The sequence below is a fragment of the Carcharodon carcharias genome, chromosome 4 (genome assembly GCF_017639515.1).
Source record: "Carcharodon carcharias isolate sCarCar2 chromosome 4, sCarCar2.pri, whole genome shotgun sequence".
NCBI lineage: Eukaryota > Metazoa > Chordata > Chondrichthyes > Lamniformes > Lamnidae > Carcharodon > Carcharodon carcharias.
In genome coordinates this window covers 73,473,356-73,500,607 of record NC_054470.1, presented here as the reverse complement: position 1 = coordinate 73,500,607, position 27,252 = coordinate 73,473,356, and the positions used below count along the sequence as shown (strand labels likewise).

The 27,252-nt window shown below is 39.9% G+C and overlaps 1 protein-coding gene across 3 annotated transcripts in view; it reads right to left on the bottom strand.

Moving 5' to 3' along the window:
* gak (cyclin G associated kinase) overlaps positions 1-27,252 on the bottom strand; it is a 143,112-nt gene that overhangs the window by 73,779 nt on the left and 42,081 nt on the right. For all 3 annotated transcript variants that reach the window (XM_041185990.1, XM_041185992.1, XM_041185991.1), the window contains exons 6-11: positions 22,666-22,791; positions 19,681-19,770; positions 12,340-12,475; positions 9,298-9,410; positions 6,352-6,451; positions 3,584-3,701 (exon numbers count right to left, since the gene is read on the bottom strand). In XM_041185990.1, coding sequence (XP_041041924.1) covers positions 3,584-3,701; positions 6,352-6,451; positions 9,298-9,410; positions 12,340-12,475; positions 19,681-19,770; positions 22,666-22,791 — 683 coding nt within the window. The remainder of the gene's footprint in view (positions 1-3,583; positions 3,702-6,351; positions 6,452-9,297; positions 9,411-12,339; positions 12,476-19,680; positions 19,771-22,665; positions 22,792-27,252) is intronic.

Below are 27,252 nucleotides of genomic sequence, written 5' to 3'. Positions count from 1 at the left end.
CTCAGACACACACACACCCTCTCTCAGACACACACACTCACCCTCTCTCAGACACACACGCTCACCCTCTCTCAGACACACACACACTCTCCCCCTCTCACACACATACTCCTCCCTCTCAGATACACACACACACACACACACACACACACACTCACCCGCTCTCAGACACACAGACACCCTCTCTCAGGCACACACACACTCACCCTCTCTCAGGCACAAACACACTCACCATCTCTCAGGCACACACACATACTCACCCTCACAATCACTCACTTGCCCACGTTCACCAAATCAGCTGCGGTGCGGGGGAGGTGCGGTGAGAGTGCGGCCTGGCAGTGTCGAAATGCCCTGGGTTATATAGAGAGCAATTTGAATGCAGGGAGGAACTAGAGAGGAACCGGGACAAGCCTGCATTAACACAATTAGACACTTGAATAATTAGTCTAAAGAGGGAGACATTTTGGTAATTTTGGTATTTATGTTTTTCATAATGAACTTTAAACTTTCTAAATAATGTGATGGCAGAATGTCAAAAATTTTATGCAACTTGTTAACTGTATTCAGTCCTGAACATTATTTTACAAAACTGAGCTGAAGGCATCTCTGAACAATGACCATTGGAACATTCAACTCAGGCAAAAGTAGATCAGAGGCTGTAGGTACTAAAAAGTTCAATCAGCTTGATTTCACTTCGAAACTGTTCTGTTCCCTTTTGAATTACTCTTCATGGCTGCCTGATGCTGATGGTGAATGTGCAAAATTACAATTGCTCAATTTACCAATCCAAGCATCCCTGAAATGCAGCAGTACAAAATAATTCAAAAATATAAAACTGAGAAGAAGCAAAAACATAGCATCTTTCCAACAAATATATTTTTTAATCTGCCAAATCTGGGCACTCCAATTTAAACTGCTGACGAACAACTTTTTAAAACATCATTGACTGAGGGACACCAGCTGGATTTCAAGGTCAGTTAGAATCTGGAAAATTGATGAGCCTGCTCGTTCAGCTGCTATTTCTAACAAAGCATCCACAATTCTTCCTTTCTTGCTGCACCCCTTCCCCTTGTAAATACAATTAAACTAACAGTGTTTACAGTTGTAGCCCTTCAAAAGAAAACACATGCAAACACCTCAATTAAGATTTGAACTTCAGGGAGAACAGTTAATGAACACCATTCAAAGAGTAGACAAAATCCAGTTATTACAAAGCGATAACTTAGCAGCACACAGACAAACTAAAATATTTACCTGGGATTGCTACCAGAGGCACAGAGATGTTTAGAAAGAAAAAAATTGAGTGAATATTCAAAACAAGCAGTAACAAGCAGCAATATTCACAATGGGAAACAAAAAATGCTAAGTGCTCATCAATACTAAATTAACAATAACATACTCTTGGGCAAAAAATTGAAAATTAAAGGGAAATGCAAATATCAAAATAGCTGTCTCTCTAACTGGAATGATACATCTAATTTGGACAATAAAATTTAATGTTCTTTTGATTGACAGCCCAAATTCCAGAGCAAGCCAGCATCATAACATAACATAACATACGATTCAAATTTACTAATGGGCTGTCATCAAATAAGGAAAGCAAATGGAAGCTAGGCAATCCTTTTGGACAGACATTTTTCTCCTGTTAGTTGACTTATCAGCAAAACAGTGGCCTTAACTATGAAGGATACATTTGTTCTGCTAGCTTACACTAATGGGTGGGAGCAGAAATGTTAAGCAGAAAGAAAAAAAGAGTGGGTAGAAAAGAGAAAGCTCTGATTTGTTGCCATCTTCTCCTGTGTCCACATACATACTTTAGCACAATAGCTGGAAACATGTCTGCTTTCAGCTCCAGATAATGGGCATGATGCTGCAGAATGAACTGATGTGACCATGTTCTTTTCAAAAGACTAAATTCTAGGTCCATTTTAAACTTAAAACATTTTTTAGAATAATTATTTAAATAGTCGACAGGTACAAATATATCAAATGTGTCATTTTTTCTCCACTGTCATTTTTATTTGAGTCCCTAAAATCTGTGACTCAAAAGAATGCATCAAGGCCCATCAATGATGGAACAGAGCACATGGCATTGGCAGCACGTTACGCAGAAATAGTGGCACAACCCAAAACACACACCTAGAGAAAATGGGATAATCCCTCTGTGTATCTGTCCCTCTGCGCTTTCCCATATCTGATGTGCAACTATGCAAATGTGTATTACTATGCTACCCATCTGTCCTTCCACAAATACCACATTAAGAGTGCAACCAAGTACTACATCATGGTAGTAAACTAAAGGACATTTTTTTATTTTAATATAAAAATGTTTACACCCAGATTGCTAATTGTTAAATTTTGTCAGCTTTCCTGCTTGGACTTGCAATTTGTTCATAATACTTAGCTTTTTGAAAGTGTATTTATATAAAAAAAGTGTGAATATATCTGTGGCAATTGAGTAAAACATCCTTAAATGATCTAATACTGGCAAAAATTTCACAATCGTAGTGCAAAAAAATCTACAGGGTATTTATAATGCAAAAGGATGATGACCAAAGTTAAAATACTCTTGAAACAAAATCAATGCAATAAATGAACTTAACCCATCTAAGGACACACAAAAATCAATGAGATTTTTGGTATCTAGAGAAACAGGTTAGCTAGAAGCTGCAATCATTCATCAGCAACTTACCAAAGTTACTGGCAATTAAGTAGACTTCCTCGTAATAAGAAGGCAAAGGTGAAACAAATTTAGTTGCACTTTATTGGGTTTGTATATTTGATTGTTATAACATTTCCACAGTCATCGCCATCCCTCAGAATGTACCTCCTGAATGTCAAAGTTCACCAATAGTGGCTCTGATAAATACCCATAGTGAAATGTGACGACTGTGAACACCCGCAGTGAAATGTGACGACTCTGTGAACACCCGCAGTGAAACAGGGTGACTCTGTGAACACCCGCAGTGAAATGGGGCGACACTGTGAACACCCGCAGTGAAACGGGGCGACACTGTGAACACCCGCAGTGAAACGGGGCGACTCTGTGAACACCCGCAGTGAAACGGGGGGACTCTGTGAACACCCGCAGTGAAACGGGGGGACTCTGTGAACACCCGCAGTGAAACGGGGGGACTCTGTGAACACCCGCAGTGAAACGGGGCGACTCTGTGAACACCCGCACTGAAACGGGGCGACTCTGTGAACACGCGTAGTGAAATGGGGCGGCTCTGTAAACACCCGCACTGAAACGGGGCGACTCTGTGAACACCCGCAGTGAAATGGGACGACTCTGTGAACACCCGCAGTGAAATGGGGCGACTCTGTGAACACCCGCACTGAAATGTGGCGACTCTGTGAACACCCGCACTGAAACGGGGCGACTCTGTGAACACGCGCAGTGAAACGGGGGGACTCTGTGAACACCCGCAGTGAAACGGGGCGACTCTGTGAACACCCGCAGTGAAACAGGGCGACACTGTGAACACCCGCACTGAAACGGGGCAACTCTGTGAACACCCGCACTGAAACGGGGCGACTTGATGGAACACGAAGCATCTGCTAAATTCTCAGCTCCACTTACTTGGCAACTGACTGGATCATTTTTGAGGATGTATCCTTGATGTTAGTCAGGAAACGCTCTGTGCCTCCTCTGAGGATATCAAACAACCCCCCAGGGTGTTGTACATCATTTTCAATGCCTAAGGAATAAAGTGAACAAATAATCCACGACAAACCAACAACTCACACGTTATATGCCTTGGCCCCTTTTGCACATCTCCCATAACCTGCCTTCTACTTAATCATAGTTTAAAAAACAATTAAGATTTTTGGAATGTTTCTAAATATTTACTAAATCTGTATGATCAGCTGCTCCAATAACAGCACAGAAGATTAATACTTACAACTGTAATAACATTTATTTCACAAATAAAAAGACTGTGAAAACTGACTGCATTTTTATATGGTCAAGGCTTAAGCAATCCAGGCTTTTCCACAAAGAGCAGGCCTAAACATCTCTGTCCCATGTAAAGGTATGAGACATCAATATATGCTGCCAGAGTCATCACATAGGCCACCTCACTTGCCAGATTCCCATTCTACAATCCAAGTTGAAAAGGTGGTTAAAAGGTTCACAAACTATGCACCGTGTCAGGACAATGTCTATACAACACTTATATAAAAAAAACAAATGCAACATTTTAGAAATTCCTAAAGTGACCTCACTGATTTGAATGAAATTTGAAATGTATAATGTGCAGCCTTCAACTCATAACAAAGATCTTAATGATGCAAAATGGAGCATCTCAATGCAGACTGAAACTGACCATAACCAATGCACTCATTTTGTGCCTTGTATTCTTCACCAAAACACAACGGCCCAAATCTTCCGATCAGGGTCTGAACCCGTTTCTGACCTTGATCAGACAAAAACACCCGCTTGCCTTCCTCCGATTTTTCTGGACAATCTTCCAGTGGAGGATCCTGCTGAACTCACTCAACACAGGAAACCTTGGAGGGAGCAGCGGAGAGAATCTGCACAGAATCCACGGCCCCCTTTGTACTAGCTGCTGTATTCTGGTAAATCAGAGTTTAAATGTCCCAAAGCTTCTCATTATGTTAGTGGATGAGTGCATGGGTGAGGGAATGGGTGAGTGCGGGCTGGTCAGGGTGGGAGTCCAGTAAGGTCGAGTCAGTGGGGGGGGCGGGGGGTTTGAGGTAACCATCCAGGTAAGTAAGTCAGAACTGTCCAAAGTCTCCAACTCTAACTCAGGGTCAAAGACTTTTTTTGAGGGTCTTGGGGAGCAGGGAAATTGCCAGTTCAAATTTCCTGGGCAATTCCACGGAGTCAATGTTTTCCAGGGCGAGTCCCGTAGTGCATTTTGTGGGGTATGTCCGGTCTCTGAAGATCTGGAGGCCAGGAGATCTGAGCCATCAACAACATATCTTTTCAGTTCTGTTTATTCGGCTCATCATTGTTGATGCACCAAAAAAATCAAAAGATCAGACAAAGAGGCAAACAGAGAGAGCCTATAACTGAGAAACTATGATATAATGTGTCTTTTCAGTATAAAAAGTTGTTCAACTATTTATTAATGTGCCAAATACATCAGCAAAATGGGCTAGCCAATGTTCATCAATAGTCAACCATCATCCTTATAGACAGATCAACTATAATTGAAGTAGTAAAAGAGAGAAGAGCTTGCGTTTATAAAGTGCCTTTCACAACCTCAAGCTGTCCCAAAGCCCCTTCTAGCCATTTAGATACTTTTGAAGTGTAGTCGCTGTTGCAAGATAAGGAGTTATACCTGCATAGTTTTACTTTTACAGTGTTCTATGTTGATCTAATAGGTTAGGAAAAGCAAAGGTTTTCTACTTTATGCTAAATACATGGAGCATTTTTATCATTATGTATGATAAGGAGTCTTAAGTGCATATAAAATACCATCGCTTAAAACAATCTATCAGATAGACTGTTGAAACAGTCCTGATCACTGTCTGGGGTAAGAGGCTTTCTTTGGTGCTAGGAATGCAATTGTATCTGCCCAGTTATTTTTATCCAAGATTAAAAGTCAGAGGCACAGAATTAGTTTAATAATGTTTATAAACTAATTTCGATCACACACTTTTCCAACTTCTTCAAGATTCAATTCCAAACTCTGATGAAGATACAATGTTCTTTTTTGAAACCTAGCTAAGGTCTCAATGGAGGTCAGCTTAAGACAGTAATCTAAAGCAAACTGCTATGGCCCAATTTTTGTCTCCATATTACACTAAGAAGGCAGGGGGAAAAAGGGAACACAATTGGACCTCTTTGAAATGCCCAATATAAAATACCCAATATAAACAACATTGTTCGTGATCTTATTTTATGATGTTACTGTGATTTTGATTTAACAGGGCTATATGCTCCAAACATATAAATCAGTACCTTGGGTGCGGCCTGTCACTGTAATTCTACAGATTCAAATGGGAAACAAACCAGAGCTTGTCCTGTTTGTTAATTTGTGAATTAATCGGCAACATAAAGCAGAATGAAAATGAAAGAATCAAATAAAAATGAAAGCATCACATCGGCAGGAACATCACTAGTGACCTGATTTCGACATGAACTTCCTGACGTGCATAATATGTAGAACCAAGAAGCAGTCCTAAACCTAAACGAATCAGACAGCAGGATTTCAACCACTAAATCCAGTTTAGTATCAAAATCACTGGAGTTGGCCATCAATGTGAAAGAGATTGACTTGAATGTAATTTGATGCTGCACATCACACATTTCTATAGTTTTATACTGGAGGGTTCACCACTGCTCCTTTATTCCTCCTTTGTTAATAAAAGGTTGCATACCTGCATTGTGCATGTTGTTCAGTGGTCCTGCTGGTTTGCTCCACTGTGGCGTTGAACTTGCTACCGTACTGTTGGCCACCCCTCCATTCTGCTCCAGAAGCTGTAAGGATTGGTAACCGTCATAATTGATCTTTCGCAGATAAGAGCCCAGCAGACTCATGAGAGGACAATCCAGACACTAGCACAACAAAGAAAGCCGAGATTCCCAGCCACCAGTTGCAAATTATTCTGCTATTGAATTGCAGTAGCAAGGAGCTTCTCTTCAGAACTAACAGGGCATTGCTGTGTTAGTGCCATCTCAATGCTCCGCTGCCTACACTTACAAGCAGACCTAGCAGGATATCCAAGTTGGCTTCAGGCCCAGCCTTGACCAGTGTATGCAGCTGACTACACCATGTCTGTTTGATACTTAAGCTGATTAGCTTGAAGATGTGCAGATTACCTTCATAATTCTAGCACCAATGTGAAAATGGACAGCATTTTTTGTAGGAGAGGTCCCACTTTTATAAAGTTTAATACCATTTAAATTTTTTCCAACATATTAAACCACGAAGTAAATACTATGTTTTACAATCTGAGCAAAAAAATCACAACAAAAAAGAAAAAAATCTTCAATAACTTTATACTCAGTCTCTTTAACTCATTGCACTTCGCAAAGATCTAAAATTTCCTATTTTACAACAAGCTACGATAAAACCCAATTTGCATGAATTACTTATTTTTCAGCCAACATATGTTAATTGCCCCATTTAAATAGGGGCTGACAACACATTAGTGTGTGAAGTAGGATTCAACTTGATGCAAATGCAGCGCTGGGGCAATTCTGTACTTTGGGTCACAGAAATAGTTTATTTTCAACATTTTCTAAGCGATAAATTAATTATTGCACAAAGCTGTAATTTGTCACCTATGTTAAAAAGACAAGAAAGTGCTTACACCTCCTGACAAGTACTCCTTCCACATTCAGGCATTCAAAATAATTCCATCACATCAACAGTCCGGAAATGAAACAATAAGGCCAGCTCTCTTTGCACCTGACCCAACTAGAAATGATTTCAAGAGGCACATTTTCTACATGATATTACATTAAGGTTCATTGTAAATATTCATACCAACTTCTACACTTTGTGACAGACAGGCCTACATATTCAATACACAAATCAGTTTCCCTGTCGGCAGGCAAGAGGAAGGGAAAAAAAGCAAGAGAGCGAGAGCAAGAGAGATATTTCTGCTCTGGTGATAGAGTGGCAGAAGAAGCAATCTATAAGCACTGTGCAAGTCTAGATTAACAGCCAAGAAAATTAATACCACAAAATATTAGATAATTTCCCTTTGCTATGGTATTCCTTATTAGGCAATCGTTGCTATCCATCACTCACAACTGTATGTGCAAACCTGGAATCCAATGTCAATAGCTAGCTGAACTGATGCACTTTCAACAGAAAAAAACACCAACAGAGGTGACAACCGAAGTGCTTAACACAAAACACAATAAACAATAAACATGTCAAAGTCAGAAATCAACAATGATGACTGTAAAACAGCAAAAACAGGAGAAACCCCCATACAGGAAATTAAGTAATACTCAACTTCTACTTTGTGCGTGAAAACAATACTGAACTCCTATCATGACATGACAAGATGAAGGAATAAGGCCTTATACAGGAGCAGCTGAGGGAAGCTCACTACTTTCATGGGCACTGCAAGGGCACATTACCAAATAGTCCCCTACCCTCTTCAGATAACTCATTCATTTATACACAGAGGCAGAATGAATAATTTATAGATTTTAAACAAATAATATCCTGCACAGTTCTGCTACACACCATGTAACTATACTATTTGCAGCATAATGGAATATCCCATTTATTTACCTCAAATAAAAGCTTGTAATAATGTGTGTGTGGATAATCATACCTTTCCTACCATACGGAAAACATCTGATCATTTCTGCTATTAGATATTATGTCTTTAAAATCTTAATGGACAAAACAAAAAGAACATTTACACAACAGATAAAGACAACAGCATGGCTTTGCAGAGAAGCCTCTAGATTTAATTCCTGATGCAAGTCCCTCTCTTTACCTTCCTATATTTGGTTCTCACTACTTCTCTTACACTGACCTCCTTCAGTCAGACAACAGGACAGTCCAAGTAACAGGATTCTCCCTAGACTGGACCAATGCAGCTCCACAACTAGATAACTGCGCTTCAGTGGGTCACAGTGGCTCCTGCAGATTTGTTTCACTTCTAAACATAACAGTCAATTGCTGCCAAGACCCCAACAGAGCAGTCGGCTAAAGACAACTAAATAGTGCATCAAATAATGATCAGATCATCTTGCCACTGGCCTAATCTTCGATAAAGGTCAACACTGTATTTGGATAGTGGAGATGTTAGCTTATTTTGAGACATCAAAAGCAGAGGAACAGAGGAAATAATACTGTCAATATAACTGAGAGCAAGACATTTCCTCCCATTAAAATCACATCAAGATATACACAAATCAGCTGATCTTTTCTGCTGTTGACAAAATACCAGACTCAAGTAAAGAGACTCAACAGTGATTTGCGAGTAATACTGTGAACAGCTCAGTTTTAATCATTGCTCATCTGGTTACTGATGAGCTGATACGAACTCAGATGATCCCGGAAGTTAATTTATTCAAAGTCTATGGTCCTGCAGCAACCCAGGGCAATGTCACTCTTTGACATGACCATCATGACCTGCAGCATATTCAATGGCTATTGTTTTCTTCTATTTGAACATGAGATTTTTTTAAAAAGCTGGCAAAAATAAATAAACCAGGGCACCGAGTACTATAATGCTATAGTACATTGGTATTTAATTACTAAGATTTGAATTCAAATTTATTTTTCATTGTAGTTTTAAAAGTGGGATGAACCCCCTAGTTTACAACTTGAGAACCAGGAACAAGTTTCTTACTTCTGTAATTGGAGATTTAAGATTAATATTTCTAGCTGCAGCTATCTCCTGCAGTTGATTCACAACCTCTGTAATAGTCAATCGCTCTTCAGGATTTATCTTCATCATATTACCTGCAGCAACAAAAGGGGAGAAAATATAGGTCATTTATAGGTCAGAAGCTACCTTCTGTCAATAGGTGCTCTGAGCTAATATATGGCTAAAACATAGTATTAGGATTCACTCCAATTCCCTCCCCCACTGCCCTCCCACCCCCAGAATCCAGACATCAGTTAGAGTTTAGGAATCACAGCTTTAACGAAAAGAAGCAAACTTGCTTTTTTATAGCTTCCTTCTCATCCTCAGGGTGTTTCACAGTGCTTCACAAACAAAGACTTTTGAATTATAATCTACTGTGATGTAGGCGTATCTCTGAGCCAATTTGAACACAGTAAGGTGCCGAAACATAATCGAGATAATGACCAGTTAATCTGTTTTGTGTATGTTGGTTGGTCAGGATATTGGGAGAATTCCTTTGCTCTTCTTTGAACAGTAAATTGAGAGCTTCTCTTCCCTCATGAACAGGTAATTTGGGCCTCAGGTGTCTTATCCAAAAGACAGCACCATTAAAATTGCACCACTCCCTGAACACTGCACTGAGGTGTCAGCCTTGATTATGTGTTCCAGTTCTGCAGTGCACCTATCCACCCCTTTAATCACATTTTGATCTGATGTTTGTAAGTTTCCATTAAACTTTGTCTTTGGTTTTTTACAGCTGACCTAACTTAGGGGCTGTGTTTATGTTACCCCTGATTTTGTTGCTTTCGATTATTTGGTTGACTCAGAAAGAGTATAATAAACAGATTTATACCAATAGGATATTGCATCAAAACATTAAAAGTGACTATAATCCATCTCAATCTACTTCAGCTAACATCAACTCAAACCACAATGACATACTATAGTTCTTTTATATCTTATAGCATGAACCTAGGTCACTGGTTCCAGTCCCATCCTCTGTTTCAAATAAACTACCAGTCTGTACTAGTCCATTTCTCTATCTGGAACAGTGGAGGTTTGCCTACAACTGAGGAAAAAAAAAGGACAGCACATGCAATCCAAGATCTTCCCACATAGATCATAGGATTCAATTTTTTTGAGGCCATAATTGGCATGGTGCATAAGGATAATCTTTATATAGACCATCGAAATTATGAGCAAAAAGTGCACAGAAAGGTAGGTTGGTAATAGGTTGGGAGGTAGGAGAGAATGAAGTAGGGATAAATGGTTTGTTCTCTTATTGGCAGAAGGTGACAAGTGGTGCTCCCTTAGAATCTGCACTGGAACCTCAGCTTTTCAGTATGTACGTTCATGACTTGGATGAAGGAATAGAGAACTGCAAACACAGATGACAAAGTTAAGCAGCATAGGTTGTGTAGATGGAAGCAGGAAGTTACAAAGGGACACAGATAGACTAAGTGAATGGGGAAACTAGAGCCAATAGAATTCAATGTGAAGAAGTGTGAGGTTATCCATTTTTCAGATTATCTTCCGCCCTCATATTCACATCATCACTAAGGCCTCCTATTTCCATCTCTGTAAAATCGCTTGACTTCACCCATCTCAGCTCATCTGCTGCTGGTGTTTGGTCATCTGACCTAACATCTTATGTGATTCGGTGTCATTTTGTTTTATTAATGCTCCTGTGAAGAGTTTTGGGACTTTTCATTACATTAAAGGTACTGTAAAATTTTTGCTACACTCAAATATTCTGACACACTCCTGGTTGGTCTCCTATATTCTATCCTCCATAAACTTAAGTTCATCAAAACTCTGCTGCACATGTCTTAACTCAGAGCAGGTCCTGTTCAACTATCATCCCTGTGCTCGCTGGCCTACATTGGCTCCCGATCAAACAATGTCTTTATTTTAAATTTCTCATCTTGTTTTCAAATTCCTCTGTAGCCTTGCCCTTTCCTATCTCTGTAATCTTCTTCAACCCCACAACCCTCCAAGATATATGTGCTCCTCTAATTTTGGCTTCTTGTGCATTCCCAATTATAATTGCTCCATCATTGGCGGTCGTGCCTTCAGTCGCCCAGGCCCTTGCTCCAGACTACCCTCCCTACACTTCTCCACGTCTCCTTTAAGACGCTCCTCAAAACCTACTATTTTGACCAAATTTTTGGTCATCTGACCTTAGATCTCCTTATGTAGCTCGGCATCATATTCAACCCCATATCCTCTCAATCACCAAGTGTGCCTGGTAATCCTCCATTGCATCATCTGCCTCTGCCTTAGCGCAGCCTATCTCCGGAAAAAATCTCCGTCCATACTTGCGTAAGCTTCATACGTGACTATTTCAATGCGCTTCTGGCCAGCCTTCCATCTTCCACCTCCCAAAAACTCCAGTTCATCCAAAACCTATGCCTTATTCTTCACCAAGTTCCAATTTTCATCCTTGAATTTAATTTCCTTGATGGCCTCGACTCTGCCTGTATCTGCAACCTCCTCCAGTCCTACAACACACCACCCTAAACTCTGTTTCCAGGATTCTAACCTTCCTTCATCCCACCTATGGCGGCTCACCTTTAGGTGCTTGCTCAGCACATTCCGGAATTTCCTTCCTAAACTCCTCCATCTCCCTATCCTCCTTTGAGTCCTTCCTTAAAATCCAACTCTTCAATCAAGCTACAGGTCACTCAAATTCTGAGAGTCCATTTTTTCATAAGGCCTCTGTGAAATATTTTTCTCTTGCACTATATAAATGCAAGGTGTTGTTACTGGGAATTTTTTTTCCATTTTTATTAGGTTTTTCAGCAGTGAGATTGCAATGACATCCACTGATGCCTAGGTTATTCCTGGTACTTTACAAATTAAAGTATCCATGCTGGAAGGCTAATGTTCGTAAAACCAATCCCATTCATCTCCACACCCTGGTTGATTGCAAAATAATCAAGCAATAATCTACAGTAAATTATGAGAAAACAAGTCAGTGTATACCTCGCAAAATTAAACTGAACATAAAACTGAGATACTACTTAGTTTGTGCTCAATACTTACGAATGAGATCATGAAAAACGGTGTATTTGGTATCATTCGAAGGAATAGAGTACTTTCCATTTACAATTCCAAGTTTAGCGCCATCTTCAAACGGATGTTGCTTAAAGCACAAAAGGTAGAGGATGCAGCCCAAGGCCTAAGCAAAGTTATAAAAAAAAATTTCATTTAAAAGTTGCATGTTAGTTGCAGAGGATAACTCTATGCCAACTGCAATTAATGGCAGGTATTTGCTTATTTCGATTTTCTCTTCTGACGGCAATAACTTATGTTGTTGCACAGTTTGAAAGGGGCTAGCATTTCTCCAGTACCTTATCTCAAGCAACCCTATTTTATGTTCAATCTACAAAGCAGCTGATCAACCAGAAAAGGAAGGGTAACAGGCCTGTTGGCCCAACAAGCACTTTCCGTTAGGAACACCAATTCAAAGAGGGAAGTCAGGTTGATTCTTCCCTCCACATCCAGGAGCACTGAGGCAAATGATAACGTTCCTCTTGCTACCTAGGTTGAGGTCAGTTAAATCAACACAGAGCATGAAATGGATTGGGAACCCTCCTGATCTCTAAGATCAACACCAAAAAAGACATTGCATTTGTACATCTGGCTCCGACTATGCGTGCTTTGTGAAACAAAAATTAAAAACTCTTCTGTTGAGCCCTGTATACTCTACATTTAATTCAGCAAACAGTCAAAGACAATGGGGAGGTATCAGCCAACAGATCTTCTCACCAGCAATGAGGACAAGATTGGAGCTGGAATAAAGAGCAGCAGCAGAGCAGGCCCAAGACCAGCAGCAAGAGCATAGGCTAAAGAGCTGTTTGAGACTGACGGGGAGAGAGAGGGCACCAGAACAAAGCGCTAGAGAGTTCAGAGAGAACTGATCATGTTCAAAAAAAAGAAAAAAAGTGTGATGCCACAGGAAAGGAGATAATTGGTTCGTTTGTTATTTCCTTTTCTACCAATTTTTTCTCTCTGTTTAAACTAGAGCATTCATTTGAACTAGGAGCTAGGAGATAAAATATTCCAATCAGGCTAAGTATTAATAGTAAACGAATTAAGAGTAATGGTATTAGCGCAGAGCAGGTCCAAAGACATAAATTAAAATTAATAGTTTAAGCAAGGTTCTGAAAGAGGGAAGAGTATTTTTTTTAAGATAATGGATGGTTAGCTGAGATCTGTTGCTTGCCATTCCTGCACTACATGGGAACTTCAGGACACTTCATGTGTCTTGGGGAACTACATATGTAGGAAGTGTCTCCATCTACTTGAGCTCAAGTCATGATTTCCAAACTTGAGAGGCAGTTGCAACCACTGTTGAGCATTAGGGAGGCTGAGAGTTTCCTGGATGGTACATTGCAAGATGTGGCGACTCACAGGCAGAGTGTATTCAGGTTGGATGGATGGCCATCAGGAAGAGTAAAGAAATGCAGGAGTCTTTGGGGTATGTGCTACTCTCAAACCAATACTCAGCATTGGAGACTGCTGGGAGTGACAACATCCTGAAGGAATGTAGTCCAGACTATAGCACTGATGGGCAAGGGACTACATAGGAGGGAAAAGCAAAAAATAGAAATACAGCTGCTATAGGGGATTCCATAGTTCGGAGAACAGACAGGCATTTCTGTAACCATCATCATGGCCTCCGCATGGTGTGTTGCAGCCCTGGTGCCAGGGTAAAGGAAATCACAGAGTGTGCAATATTTTGTAGGGTGAAGCAAATGAGCCAGAAGCTGTGGTCCACATCCAGATCAACATGAGAGAAAGCAGGTTTTGAATACTACAGTCAAACTTGTAGGAGCTAGGGAGGAAGTTAAAAAGTAGGACCTCAAAGATAGCAATTTCTGGATTACTCCCAGTGCCAGGCTCTAGCAGGAGTAGAAAGAGTAAGAAAGGGAGTATCAACGCATGGCTTGAGGCAACGTGCGCCCGGGGGGGGGGGGGGGTGGAGGAGAGATGGGCTTCAAATCCTTGGGACATTGGGGCCAGCTCTGGAGCAGGAGGCACTTAATCAAAAGGGTGGATTGTACCTCAACAGGATTGGACCAATCGCCTCACCAGGAGGTTAACTAGTGTGTTTGGGAAGGGTTTAAATTGGCAGAGGGAGGGGCACCAGCATATAGAAATGGAAAGGAGTGAGAAAAAGGGGTGAGAGTTGTGAATAGTACTAGAGAAGGAAGTAGTATCAAATTAAATTGAAGCAGACTAAAGAGGACTACAAAGAATACAAAGACAGGTTTGGGAATATGATATAGTAGCAGTTATAGATAAGTGCCTTAAAAATGGTGAGGACTGGACACTTAATATTCAAAGGTATAAAGTGTTCAGAAAAGATAGGGAAGGAAAAAAGGAAGGTGAGTGGCTTGCTGCTTAGGGAAGACACAGTAGTGCTGGAAAGAGAGTATGTTCTTGAGGAGGCATGGACAGTATTTATTTGGTTAGAGCTGAGAAGCAAAAAGAGTATGATCACACTACTAGGGATATTCTAAGGACCTCCAAATGGTGTGACAGAGAGAGCGAGAGAGGAGTAAATATGTACGGAAATCACAGATGTGCAAGAACAATAGAGTGGTGCTACTAGGGGACTTTAATTACCCTCATATTAATTGGGATATATCAATTGAGATAATGTTAAAGTAAAGTTCAAGGAAGAGAAGGAATTTCTGAAATGTGTTCAAAAGAACTTCCTTGACCAGTATATTCTTGATCCAACTATGAAGGAGGCATTGTTGGATCCGGTGCTGGGGAATAAGATGGGCCAATTGGACAAGGTGTCAGTGGGGGAAAACTTGGGTAAGAGTGATCATTGTATCAAAGGGTTTATATCAGCAATGGAGGAGAGTAAGGAGACACTAAAGCAGAACTTCTAAAGAGGTCTAACTTCAATGGGATGAGAGGGGGTCTAGCCACGGTGAAATAGAACCAAAGAGTGACAGGAAAAATGATAACGGAACAATAGATGATAAGGAGGACATGTTTCGGGTGAAGGCTATGTACATTCCAATAAGGGGGAAAGGTAGCAGAACCAAAGGAGATAGAGAATATGACAGAACAAAAAAGAATTATGATGCATGTCAGGTGAATTCTTTAAGTCAAATACAATAAGTTGAAATGGGAACGTGAAGAGGAAGTTAAGATTGGCAAAGAGAGAACATGAGACTAGAATGGCAGCTAACTTAAAAGAGAATCCAAAAATCTTCTACTGGCATATAAATAGTCAGTGGGTAGTAAGAGTGGCCTATTAGCATCAAAGAAAGTAAATGCTTGGAGGTGCAGGGTAAGGCTGGACTAGTTAATGAGTACTTGGTATCTGTGTTTACTAAGGGAGAGGATGCTGGCAAAATATCAGCAAAAGTGGAGATGGTAAAGGTGATGGATGGAATGCAAATTTATAGGCAGATTGTACTATAAAGGCTAGTTATGATTAGACTGGATAAGTTGCTTGGTCCGGAAAGCTTGCGTCCCAAGTTGCTCAAGCAGGAGCAGAGATAGCAGAAGGGTGTGCTATACTCTTCCAAACAAATCAACAGGCACTTGGAGAGGTTTGAGTTAATTAAGGGGAGCCAGCACAGACTTGTAAAAGGCAGATTGTGCTTGACTCATCCAATTGAATTTTTCTGGTGAAGTAACAGAAGGTGGATGTTGTCTATATGGATTTTGAGAAAGTGCTTAACAATGTATCACACTCATAGAAAAGGATGCTGACAAAATATCATGTCAGCTTGGATAAATTATTGGCTCAAAGACAGTAAACAGCAAGCTGTTTTTCAGACTGGAGAATGGTAAACAGTAACGTTCCTCAAGGGTCTAGACCACTACTAGGAGCACTGCTTTTTTGGCATAAGACTTGGATATTACAGCGTAAAATTCCAAAATTTCCTGATGATACAAAACTTGGAAATATAGCAAACAGTAAGTACAATGCCAATCGACTGCAACAGAACATAGATAGGCTAGTAGAATGGGTAAACAAGGGACAGATGGAATTTAATACAGAGAAGTATGAGGTGATGCACTTTGATGGAAGGGATAGGGAGAGGCAATATAGGCTAAATGGCACAGTTCTAAAGCATGTGCAGGGACAGAGGGACAAGGGAGCTCATGTGCATAGATCTTTGAAGGCGGCAGGAAGTATGGAGAGAGTAGCAAAGTATATAGGCTCTTGACTTCATAAGCAGTGGTATTGAGTACAAAAACAGGGAAGTTATGCTGAATCTTTATAAAGCTCTAGTTAGGTCACAAGTAGTGTACTGCATCCAGTTCTGGTCACCACACTTTTGGAAGAATGTGAGGGTCCTTAAGAGTGTGCAGAGGAGATTTACCAAAGAGTTCCAGGGATAAGGGATTTTAGCTATAGGGTTAAACTGGAGAAGCTAGGGTTGTTCTCCCTGGAGCAAATGAGACTATGGGTGATTTGATAGAGGTGTACAAAATTATGACATGTCTAGATAAGGTAGACAAAGCTGGTCCCATTAGCCGATGGCACAAAGACTAGGGAACACAGATTTATGGTTTTAGGCAAGAGAAGCAGAGGAGATGTGAGGAAGAACTTTTTTACACAACAAATGGAAATAATCTGGAACTCAGTGCCTATGGGTATGGTGGAAGCGGAGATGATGAATGATTTCAAAAGAGAAACTGATGGGCACTCGAGGGAAATAAATTTGCAGGGCAAATAAAGATAGAGCATGGGAATGGGACTGACTGAATTATTTCTCCTCTCCTAAAGACATTAATGCTTTACTGAGGTATGGTTCTGCAGGTTAAGATCATATATTCCAATGCCTAGCCCTAGTGACCATTCTTCATTGTGGAACTTCAACTGTGGGTGTTGATAGGATATTCAGCTGCAGTGCATCAAAGTGGATGCTGATTCCATGTTAATAATGACATCTATTTGTAATAGAGTCACTGGACAATGGTCAACAGCATCTTTCTCCTCCTCTCGGCCAACTATACTACCTCTAGCACCACCTAGCTGTAATCAGCTAACTCTGCAAAGATGGGGAGTTGAATCTCCCATAGGAGGAGCTACTCAACCGAGAGTAACATCAAGTGAAGCTAAATTGCTTTCCAGCAGGAAATTTGTACATTAATCTTGACTCCTGTTTTCTGCTTTGAGATTGAATTGTCCAAGCTGAGTAACTCTGGAGTGGTCTTGTGGTAGTGAGGTTACAGTTTGAACAGTCAGGAACTGGACCACTGCAATAGCTGTAGCTGAAAATCTTTCTCAATTTACAATGAAGCCCAATTTCCTTAAAAGGCCAGTACCTGCTAGCAAGCCTCCTAGTGGGAGAGGACTTCAATCAACCAGAGGTTTATATGAAGATAAATATGTATCCCAAAAAACACTGGCACCATAGACAGGCACTTACTGAACACTGAGATAAAAACAAAAAAACTGCGGATGCTGGAAATCCAAAACAAAAACAGAATTACCTGGAAAAACTCAGCAGGTCTGGCAGCATCGGCGGAGAAGAAAAGAGTTGACGTTTCAAGTCCTCATGACCCTTCGACAGAACTTAACAGAACAGTTCTGTCGAAGGGTCATGAGGACTCGAAACGTCAACTCTTTTCTTCTCCGCCGATGCTGCCAGACCTGCTGAGTTTTTCCAGGTAATTCTGTTTTTGTTTTACTTACTGAACACTGACTGATTAAACACAAGGCCAAATGAAGGTACCTTGGGTTGGTAGTGGTTCACTTCCATCATTGTAAGTCAATACCTCGAGAAGGTTTTAGGCTTTCATAGAACAACACAGCAGAGAAAGTTACTATTGAATTTGATTCCAACACACTTTCAGACAATGCATTCCAGATCATAACACCACGCTGCATAAAAAAAAGTTTCCTTGTGTCACCTCTGGTTTTTTGCCAATTTATGAACAAAATAGGTAGAAACAAATTGTTAATGGGTAACATTTCATCGCTCAGGTTTCCAACTATGATTGGATATACCGTATTCCTCTCCCAGTCATTGTTGGCACTATTTGAATCCTCTAAAGTAGCTTTTCTCAACAACATCTCCATTCCCTCGGAAAAGCTGCTGGAATTTTATTTGAAGACCCAAGGGGAAGCCTGGGGTTCTCAAAGGAAAACAGAAAATATTCAGTAGATACTTCCAAAAATTGTTTTTATTATTTCAGAGTTTCAGTGTCCACGGTATATTATTATACCAATAGTTTTTCCAGACTTAACATTGAATTCAACACTTCAGACCATGAACTCTTTCCTCTACCCTCACCCCTTTTCTATTCCCTTTTTTCTACATTCATTTTTATTTTTAATCGTCATTTTAATCTTTTTTAATTTTTATTCATTTACTCATTGTTTTATCCCCTTTTTAATCCCATTTTCAATCCTTCTTTTCCCCACCACTGCCTTCTTCCCTCCACCCCATCCCATCCCCAGTACGGCCATCTGTCACTCGTTCCATATTATTCTTTCACACAATGCTCACCCTTGTTCTGCTATTATCACATTCTGCTTTCTTACCTTTACGTCACTATCAGCACCTTTTTTAGCCCTGACCGCTACCATTAACACTCCCCTTTGTCCTTTAGTTCATGACATCTTTGTCAATCTCTCCTTTGTCCCCATTTATCACTGATCTTCTATCCAGCTTCACCTGCTCCACCCCCTTAAACAGTATAAATTTCATCACATTTCCACTTCTCTTTAGCTTTGAAGAAGGGACATACGATCGAAACGTTAACTCCATTTCTCCCTCCACAGATACTGTGGAGTTTTTTTCTGCTGAGTTTTTCCAGCATTTTCTGTTTTTGTTTCACAATCTTTTATGTTGCACCACCCATTATGGTTAATACACATTTTATAAATAAAGATATCCAAATTTTGGCCAAAATATAATGACCAAGAAGTAATTACTACTGATGGCTAACAGTAGTATAGTGATTATGTTACTCATCTGATAATCTAGAAACCAGGACTAATAATCCAGAGGAATGAGGTCATGCCACCATGACAGCTGGAGAATTTAAATACAATTAATTAAATAAATCTGTAATCAAAGCTATTATCACTGATGTTGGCCATGAAACTACTGGATTGTTGTAAAAACTCATCTGATTCACTAATGTCCTTTAGGAAAGGAAATCTGCTGTCCATATCCAGTCTGATTCCAAACCTACAACAATGTTTTTAACCCTTAAAGGCCCTAGCAAGTCCCTCAGTTGTATTCAAGAAGGCATCTCAACAGCACCTTCTGAAGGACAATTAGGGGTGGGCAATAAATATTGGCCATACCAGCAATGGTCATATCCTGTAAATGAATAAAAAAACTGAATTGTTCTGCTATTCCAAAGCATGATACTTTATAGAAAACATACCCAGATATCCTGTTTTTCATTGATTGGATAATTGGAATAAAGATCTATTATCTCTGGTGTCCGGTACATTGGTGTGGTGTTTCTTGTAATCTGGTTAAAAATAAGACAGATAAGCAGTTTATGTTTCACCATTCACCACAGATGGGATGGAGATATAATTTGCACCAATGCTTAGTTATATGAGTACCATTTTCAATACAGTCACATTTAACTGCAGCGTAAATCAATGCCCAATAAAGGCAAGAGGCTTCAAACAGCGCAAACAAAGCTTGAATGGTGCACAAACAGAATTCTAGAATTGTGAAATATGAATCTACAGAATCAGTGTTAAGAATTTATAATTAACTTATGGTATATCCCATTTTGATTACTAAACCACAGTATAATAACCAGAGGCATTAGAAAGAGTACACAGAATACCAATCCCAATTGACAATTGAGTTATGAGGAAAGGTTGGAGAACATCAAATTTTATTGTTGAGAAAGGAGCATAAAAAGCCTTGAAAGACTTGCATTTCTTAGATGGTGCCTTTTACAACCACCTGACATCTCAAAGCACTTGGCAGCCAATAAAGTACTTTTTGAAGTTTAGTCACTATTGTAATGTAGGAAACTTGACAGCCAATATGCACACGGCAAATTCCTACAAAGAGCAAGATAATAATGGCCAGATGCTCTTTTTTTGTGATAATCAATTGAGTGGGAGGTGAGGAAGAGAGGGTGAGGAATGAGGAGGGTGGGGATGAAGAGTGTGTGTGTGTGGGGGTCAGGGGGGCTGCCCTTGACATCAAGACAGCATTTGACTTGAGTGTGGTATCAAAGAGCCCTCACAAAATTGAAGTCAAGGAGAATAAAAGGGGAAAACTACCCACCAGTTGTTGTCATACATGGTACGAAGGAAAATGGTTGTGTTTGTTGGAGGTCAAACATCTCAAGCCCGGTATAATGTCCACAGCCCAACCATCTTAAAGCAACCTCATCACTGACTTTCCCTCCTCTTAAGGTAAGAAATGGAGTGTTCACTGATGATTGCACAGCATTCAGTACCATTTACGACTCCTCAGATACAGTCCATCTCCTCATGGAGGAAAACCTGAACAGGTTTGCACTGACAAATGGCAAGTACATTCGCACCACCCAAGTGCCAGGCAGTGACCATCTCCAAAAAGGGAAAATCTAACCATCTCCCCTTGATATCCAAGAATATTATCATCGCTAAAGCCCCCAACATCAACATCCACTGGCCAGAAACTGAACTGGGCCAGCCATGTAAATACTGTGCCTACAAAAGCAGATCAGAGGCTGGAAACTCTGTAGCAACTAACTCACCTACTGACTCCTCAAAACACGTCCAATATCTACAATTGCCTAGATGACTGCAGCTCCAACAACACTCGAGAAGCTTGATAGCATCCAGAGAAAAGCAACCTACTTGACTGGCACTCCATCCATCACCTTAATTCACTCCTTCCACCACTGACACACAGTGGCAGCAGTATATACCATATAAAAGGTGCACTGCTGCAATTCGCCAAGCCTCCTTCAACAGCACCTTCCAAACTCACAAATGCCACCACCCTGAAGCTGATCAGCAGCAGGTGCATGGGAACACCACTGCCAGCAAGTTTCCCTCCAAGCCACACGCCATCCTGACTTGGAACTATATTGCTGTGCCTTCGCTGCCATTAGGTCAAGAACCTGGAACTCCCTTTCCAATAGCATTCTGAGTGTACCTACACAAGAGGAACTGCAGCAGTTCAAGGCAGCAGCTCACCAACACCTTCTCTTGGTCAATTAAGAATGGACAATAAATCTGGCCTTACCAGCAACACTCGCATTCCATGAAATAATTTTTTAAATCCTGACAATTGATGTCAGGCTAACTGGTTTTCTCTCTCCTTCCTTTCTTGATAGTTGTGTTACTTGTGCTAAATTCCAATCTGCTGGGACTTTAACTTGATATTATAACATTTAAGGGAACAGTTTTATTCTGCTTGAGTATTTGGTACATTATACTTCAAAAAGACTATTTCATTAGCTGTAATGTGCTTTGTGATGTCCTGAGTTCATTAAAGATGCTACACAAATGCAAATTCTTTGCTCATAGAAATATAATGTTGGCAGAGGACAAAACCAAAACAAATAAATTAACAACTACAACAATCTCAACATAAGCTTAGCACAAAACTGAATGATGGAAAGAGCACACTTTTACTACTCCTTTGTCAAAATAGTCTTATTCAGTAAATATGTTTTTACCACAACAGTAGTCTTAATAGATCAACAATAGGTCGGAAGTTATGTCTACAGAGAATTTGCACCTGATATTTAATTTGAGTTACATTTTTCTCAACATTTGTCCTTTTTTACATATACTTGGTATAATAAGCCCCATGCAACTTCAGCTCTTAATATACTTTTAAAGAACAAAGCAACAGCATAAATATAATAGGTTTACCCAATTAGGAAGATATTTTGCACCAATGTACTCTAATTAAAGAAGTCACATATCAAGTACTGTTATACTATCTAACTTCAGGTAATCATTTCCTTTTTGACATGAATCACTCCAAGGGTAACCTTAATTGTTCTCACTCTCACTCAAAGAACACAGCTTAAAAATAAGCCTGGACTATAATGGGTAAATGGAATACTGGTTGAGGATCAGCAGTCTATGTAAATTAACCATTTATTGCTGTGCTAATCACATACGACAGTGGAATATCAAGAGTTTATAAAGGAAAAAGAAAGAATTTGCATTATATAGCACTTTTCACAACCTCAAGATGTTCCAACTCTTTTTGCAACCAATTAAGTACAATTATGAGATACATAATCAGACAATCTGTTTTAGTTTTACTTATTGAAGGACAAATATTGGCTAGGACACCAGGCAAAGTCTCTTGCTCTTTTTCAAATTGTGCCATTGTGTAATCTTTGTCATTCAACGTGCATGCTCAATCAACGATAAAAGTTCACACATACCTCTTCCTCCACCATTGCTCTCTTCTGCGCAGACCATGTGTAGTCTGGATAGTGTGCTGTACTTGTAGCACTGCCAAAATCACAGAGCTTGATAGTGCCTTGATAACTGACCAAAAGGTTTTCAACCTATATTAGAGTTAAAGAATACAACAAAATTAGTGAATATGTGCTGCATTTTCTTCTCAAGATGAAAGCAGGGGGACAGAGAATGAGAGAGAGAGAGGATTCATGCAAACATTGTCTATCCAAAGGAGCTTCAGGAAATTTCATGACATTACTGGAACTATGAAGGGGTTTCCCAATCACCTGCGGTCACTGTGGATGAAAATCTAGAGAAACGGCAGAAACAGCCAATCATAGCGATTTCTGATCATCCTACCTTCTACACCATGAATCTGCAGGGAACAGATTTCAGACAGGAGCATATTAACCAAAGGAGAAATTTTAGTTACAAATAGCTATTTTTGGGGGAGTAATGCTTTAAATAAAAATACAATAAGTCGCAGGTTTGCCAACTGAAATTTCCAAGGCATTTTTGATTTAATTGTATATTACTTTTGTTGCAATGTACTAACAAAAAATGTTCACATTGATAACACTGCTTTGTTTTTAGATGTTAGGCGATCCCAAGAGTGTATTAATATTTGCACCGAATGCTTGAAAAACCCTTTAACTACAAAAGCCTGCTTTCAATTTGTAAGCACACTATGTACAGGAACTGAGGAACCAAATATAAAAAAGTATAACAGAGTTAGGTCAGGGACACAAAATTACTGGCAGATTTTTAAAAATCCGATAGGTGAACATAATTGTGGGAGATGTACCAATTCCCCCTCTTCCTCAATGTTTGGCACAGTGAAGAATAAGTATCATGAATATTAATGAATTCCATATATTACACAGAACATAGAGCACAGAAACAGGCTATCAGGCCAATTAGGCTGTGTTGGTGTTTGCAATCAACATAAGTATTTTTCTTTTCAGCGTATCTTTCTATTCCCTTTTCTCTTATATATTTGCCTAGTTCTCTTTTAAAAATATATAAGCTACTTATCTCAATACTTACAATACCTGGTAGTGAGTTCCACACTCTAATCATTCACTGAGTAAAGAAATTTAATTTCCCTATCGGATTATTAGTAATGATCTAGATTTGGATTCTCCTACAAGAGGAAACATTCTCTCCACACTTACTGTGTCCAGCCCATTTATAATTTTAAAGATCTCCTTTAAGTTTTCCATTTTCTAAAGAAAAAAGTCCCAACCTGTTCCAACTTTCCCAATAACTGTAAATCCCTCAGTTCTGGTATCATCCTTGCAATCTTTTTTGCACTTTCTTCGGTGCTTCACTATTCTTTTTATGATTTAAACACCTACTCTAAGTGTGGCCTGACCAGAGTCCTGTACAAGTTAAACATAACTTCACTACTTCTGAATTCTATAGCCGTAGAAATAAATTCCAATGCTATGTCAGCATTTTTAATTGCTTGGCTGACCTGCCATGCTGCTTTTAATGGTTTGTTCACCTGTTCCCTAGATCCTTTTCCTCTTCATCCCCATTTAGATTCTTATTTTCAAAGATGTAAGTGATAATTCTATGTTTCCTACCAAAGCTCATCACCTCCCATTTATTTATGTAGAAATTAATTGTCAAAATCATTAATGTAAATTATGTAAATAGTTACTTATTGAAAATACAATGAGAGCTAAAGGATTATAAATGTTAGCACAAGTCTTCAACACTTCTCCCATCCTCAAAACTTGAATTTGCATTAAGAGCAAATTACACATTGGGAAAATGGTTATAAGTAAAGTTTTTGGGCAGTTTGCAGTATCGTATTGCAGGTGGTACAATGACATCCAGCAATTCTACCACAACAAACAGTATTTATAACAAGAGTTGCAAAATCAGCATCTTGGGTGCTGAAACCTAACTATGAAGCCATTTAGTTCGGTTTGTGAGCACGGACTGAAATCAATTAGCAAGTAGCGTGTTGATCCCTGCTTCAGGAGCTTGTCAGGGACGGACTCATCGGTTACATCACCAGAGCAACTCTTTTCCACTCTGTTGCTTTCAGATCACCGTCATCTGAAAGGTACTAACTTCACATATTTAACAATGGAGACTCAAAGTTTTCCAACAAATTTCAGCTGTCTGAATTTTTTTTTGCAGTAATTTTGAGTTTCCAAAGCTCCAAACTATGGTAAATTTAGCATCTATCTTTTCACAGTAACAATATAACAATATTGTCCTCTCAAGACTTTGAGAAGGGAGAATGGATTATGTTTGGGGTTTTGAAAATGCATTCTTACTAAGTGTAGTATTTAGTTTGCCATAGTCATGTGACTCTGCCGTGAATCAAGTTGACTCTAGGCTGCCATTTCTAACTAGGTCAATAAAGCCTCTCACAGAGACAGACACTGATAAAGACTGATATCCTTATACTTGAAACATGGTGTTAGGAAGTAAAAAAAAAACTAGATTTTTGAACTCTAGAAATGATGCAAAGAATACACTGAGAAGCCAGAACACAAAAGGTGCAAATCTGCAAAAAAAAAGGTGCTGAAAAAAAGGATAAAAAGAAAATTAGAGGAAGTAAAATGGCTGCAGTAAGTTTTCCAATCCCACTTCCAGTTGAGTTGAAAACTGACGCACGGCAAAATCAGCAGTTTTTCCACTTACACTAGCGAAACTATGAGATAGCAACAGACTTAATTAACAAGCCTAAACAGATAAGAGTAGCCACACTTTTAGCACTGCTGGGGAGGGACTGCTACGAAGTGTATACCACTCTTGATCTAACAGATGAACCCCCATCAAAGAAAAAGACGACAGAGATTTTGAATGCTTTGAACGCCAATTTTGAATCCCAAGTGAATGTTACATTTGAACGTTATGTATTCAACACTAGAGTTCAGAATGAAAACAACACTATCGAATGGTACGTGACGGCAATAATGCAGCTTGCAGAATTATGTGAATTTGGACAGCTAAAAGATCATCTGATAAAAGGTAGATTGGTCTTAGGTGTGAGACACCCCTCGGTGAGAGCAAGTCTACTGAAAGATGAAAAACCGATGCTGACGAAAGCGATAGACATGTGTTGAACTATGCAAGTTGTGAAACATCAGCTAGAACATATGTATGGCACAGCAAACCAGAGGAAACATTATGTTGAGAGGCAGTCCTAGCCAAAAGAGCCGAGCACTTGCAGACAAGGGCAGGATGCAAATACTGCAGAGGATAGCATGCACAGGAAAAGAAAGATTGTCCAGCATGGGGAAAGCAGTGTTTTAACTGCAAGAAGCAGAATCATTTCGCACACAAGTGCTTGGCCAGAAAAAAAGCAGAACAAGTTTATACAGGTGGACGCTGGAGAGATATCAGCAGACGAGTCTGATGAAGAACTATACAACAGGTTGGTTCTGTCAAGTCCATAGGCGACAAATAGTTTGTGACTGTTACAATGATGACCCCAGAGGGAGAGTATCGAGATAGACCCTAGTGTGTCATGCAGGCCTGTGAGAAGTGGCTCAACATGGCAATCTGAAAATGAAGGCCTTGACAGTAAGGTTGAGGCTATATGATGGCACGAAACTCACTGCGAGGACAAATTAGACAAATGGGAAGAAGGAAGATCTAGAGTTCCAGACCACAGATGGGACGCAACAGCCACTCATTTCAGCTGAAGCAAGATAAAAGCTTGGAATTGTAACTCTGAATGTGCCAACAGAGATTCACAACATGTCACAGCACACAAAACCACTTACGCAGAACAGATCCTAGAGGAGTACAAAGATGTGTCTACAGGGTTGGAATGTCTATAGGAGAATATCATCTTGAAGTAGATGAGTGTGTAAGATCAATTCAGCATCTGCTGAGAAGAGTTTCAGCTGCCCTCAAGTCAAGCCTAAGGGACAAGATAGTACAGATGGAAAAGAGGGGAGTAATACATAAAGTGACAACTCCTACAGACTGGATTAGCAGCATGGTTGCACTGAAACAACCTAGAAAGCTGCAAGTATGCTTAGACCCAAAGGATCTAAATAAAGCGGTGTAGAGATCTCACTACCCCATGCCAACAACTAAAAGAATTTTGCCACAGCTTGCCAAGGCAAAGATATTCACTACCCTAGATGTGAACGATGGTTACTGGCAAGTGAAGCTGGATGAAAGCGGTAGTTTTCTAATGACATTCTGGGCACAATTTGAGAGATAGATTGTTGCACATGCTATTTGGCATTTCCACAGCTCCAGAAGATTATCAACACAGAGAATGAGGTAGCCAGTGATCTTCCCGGAGTGGAAGCCATAGTGGATGATCTATTAGTCTATGGATGTGGACACACATAGAAGAAGCCATGTTCAGAATTTAATACAACTGCTGAAGACAGCTCACCAGATAAATCTGAAACTGAACAAAACCAAATTTCAACTGAAGATGCCCGAAGTCAAGTACGTAGGTCGTGTATTGACAGCATCAGGTCTTTGCCCAGATCCTGACAAGGTGATAGCTATAGCAAGTGGTGCAGCAAACAGATGTGAAAGCAGAGCAACAATTTATTGGATTCATGAACTATTTAGCT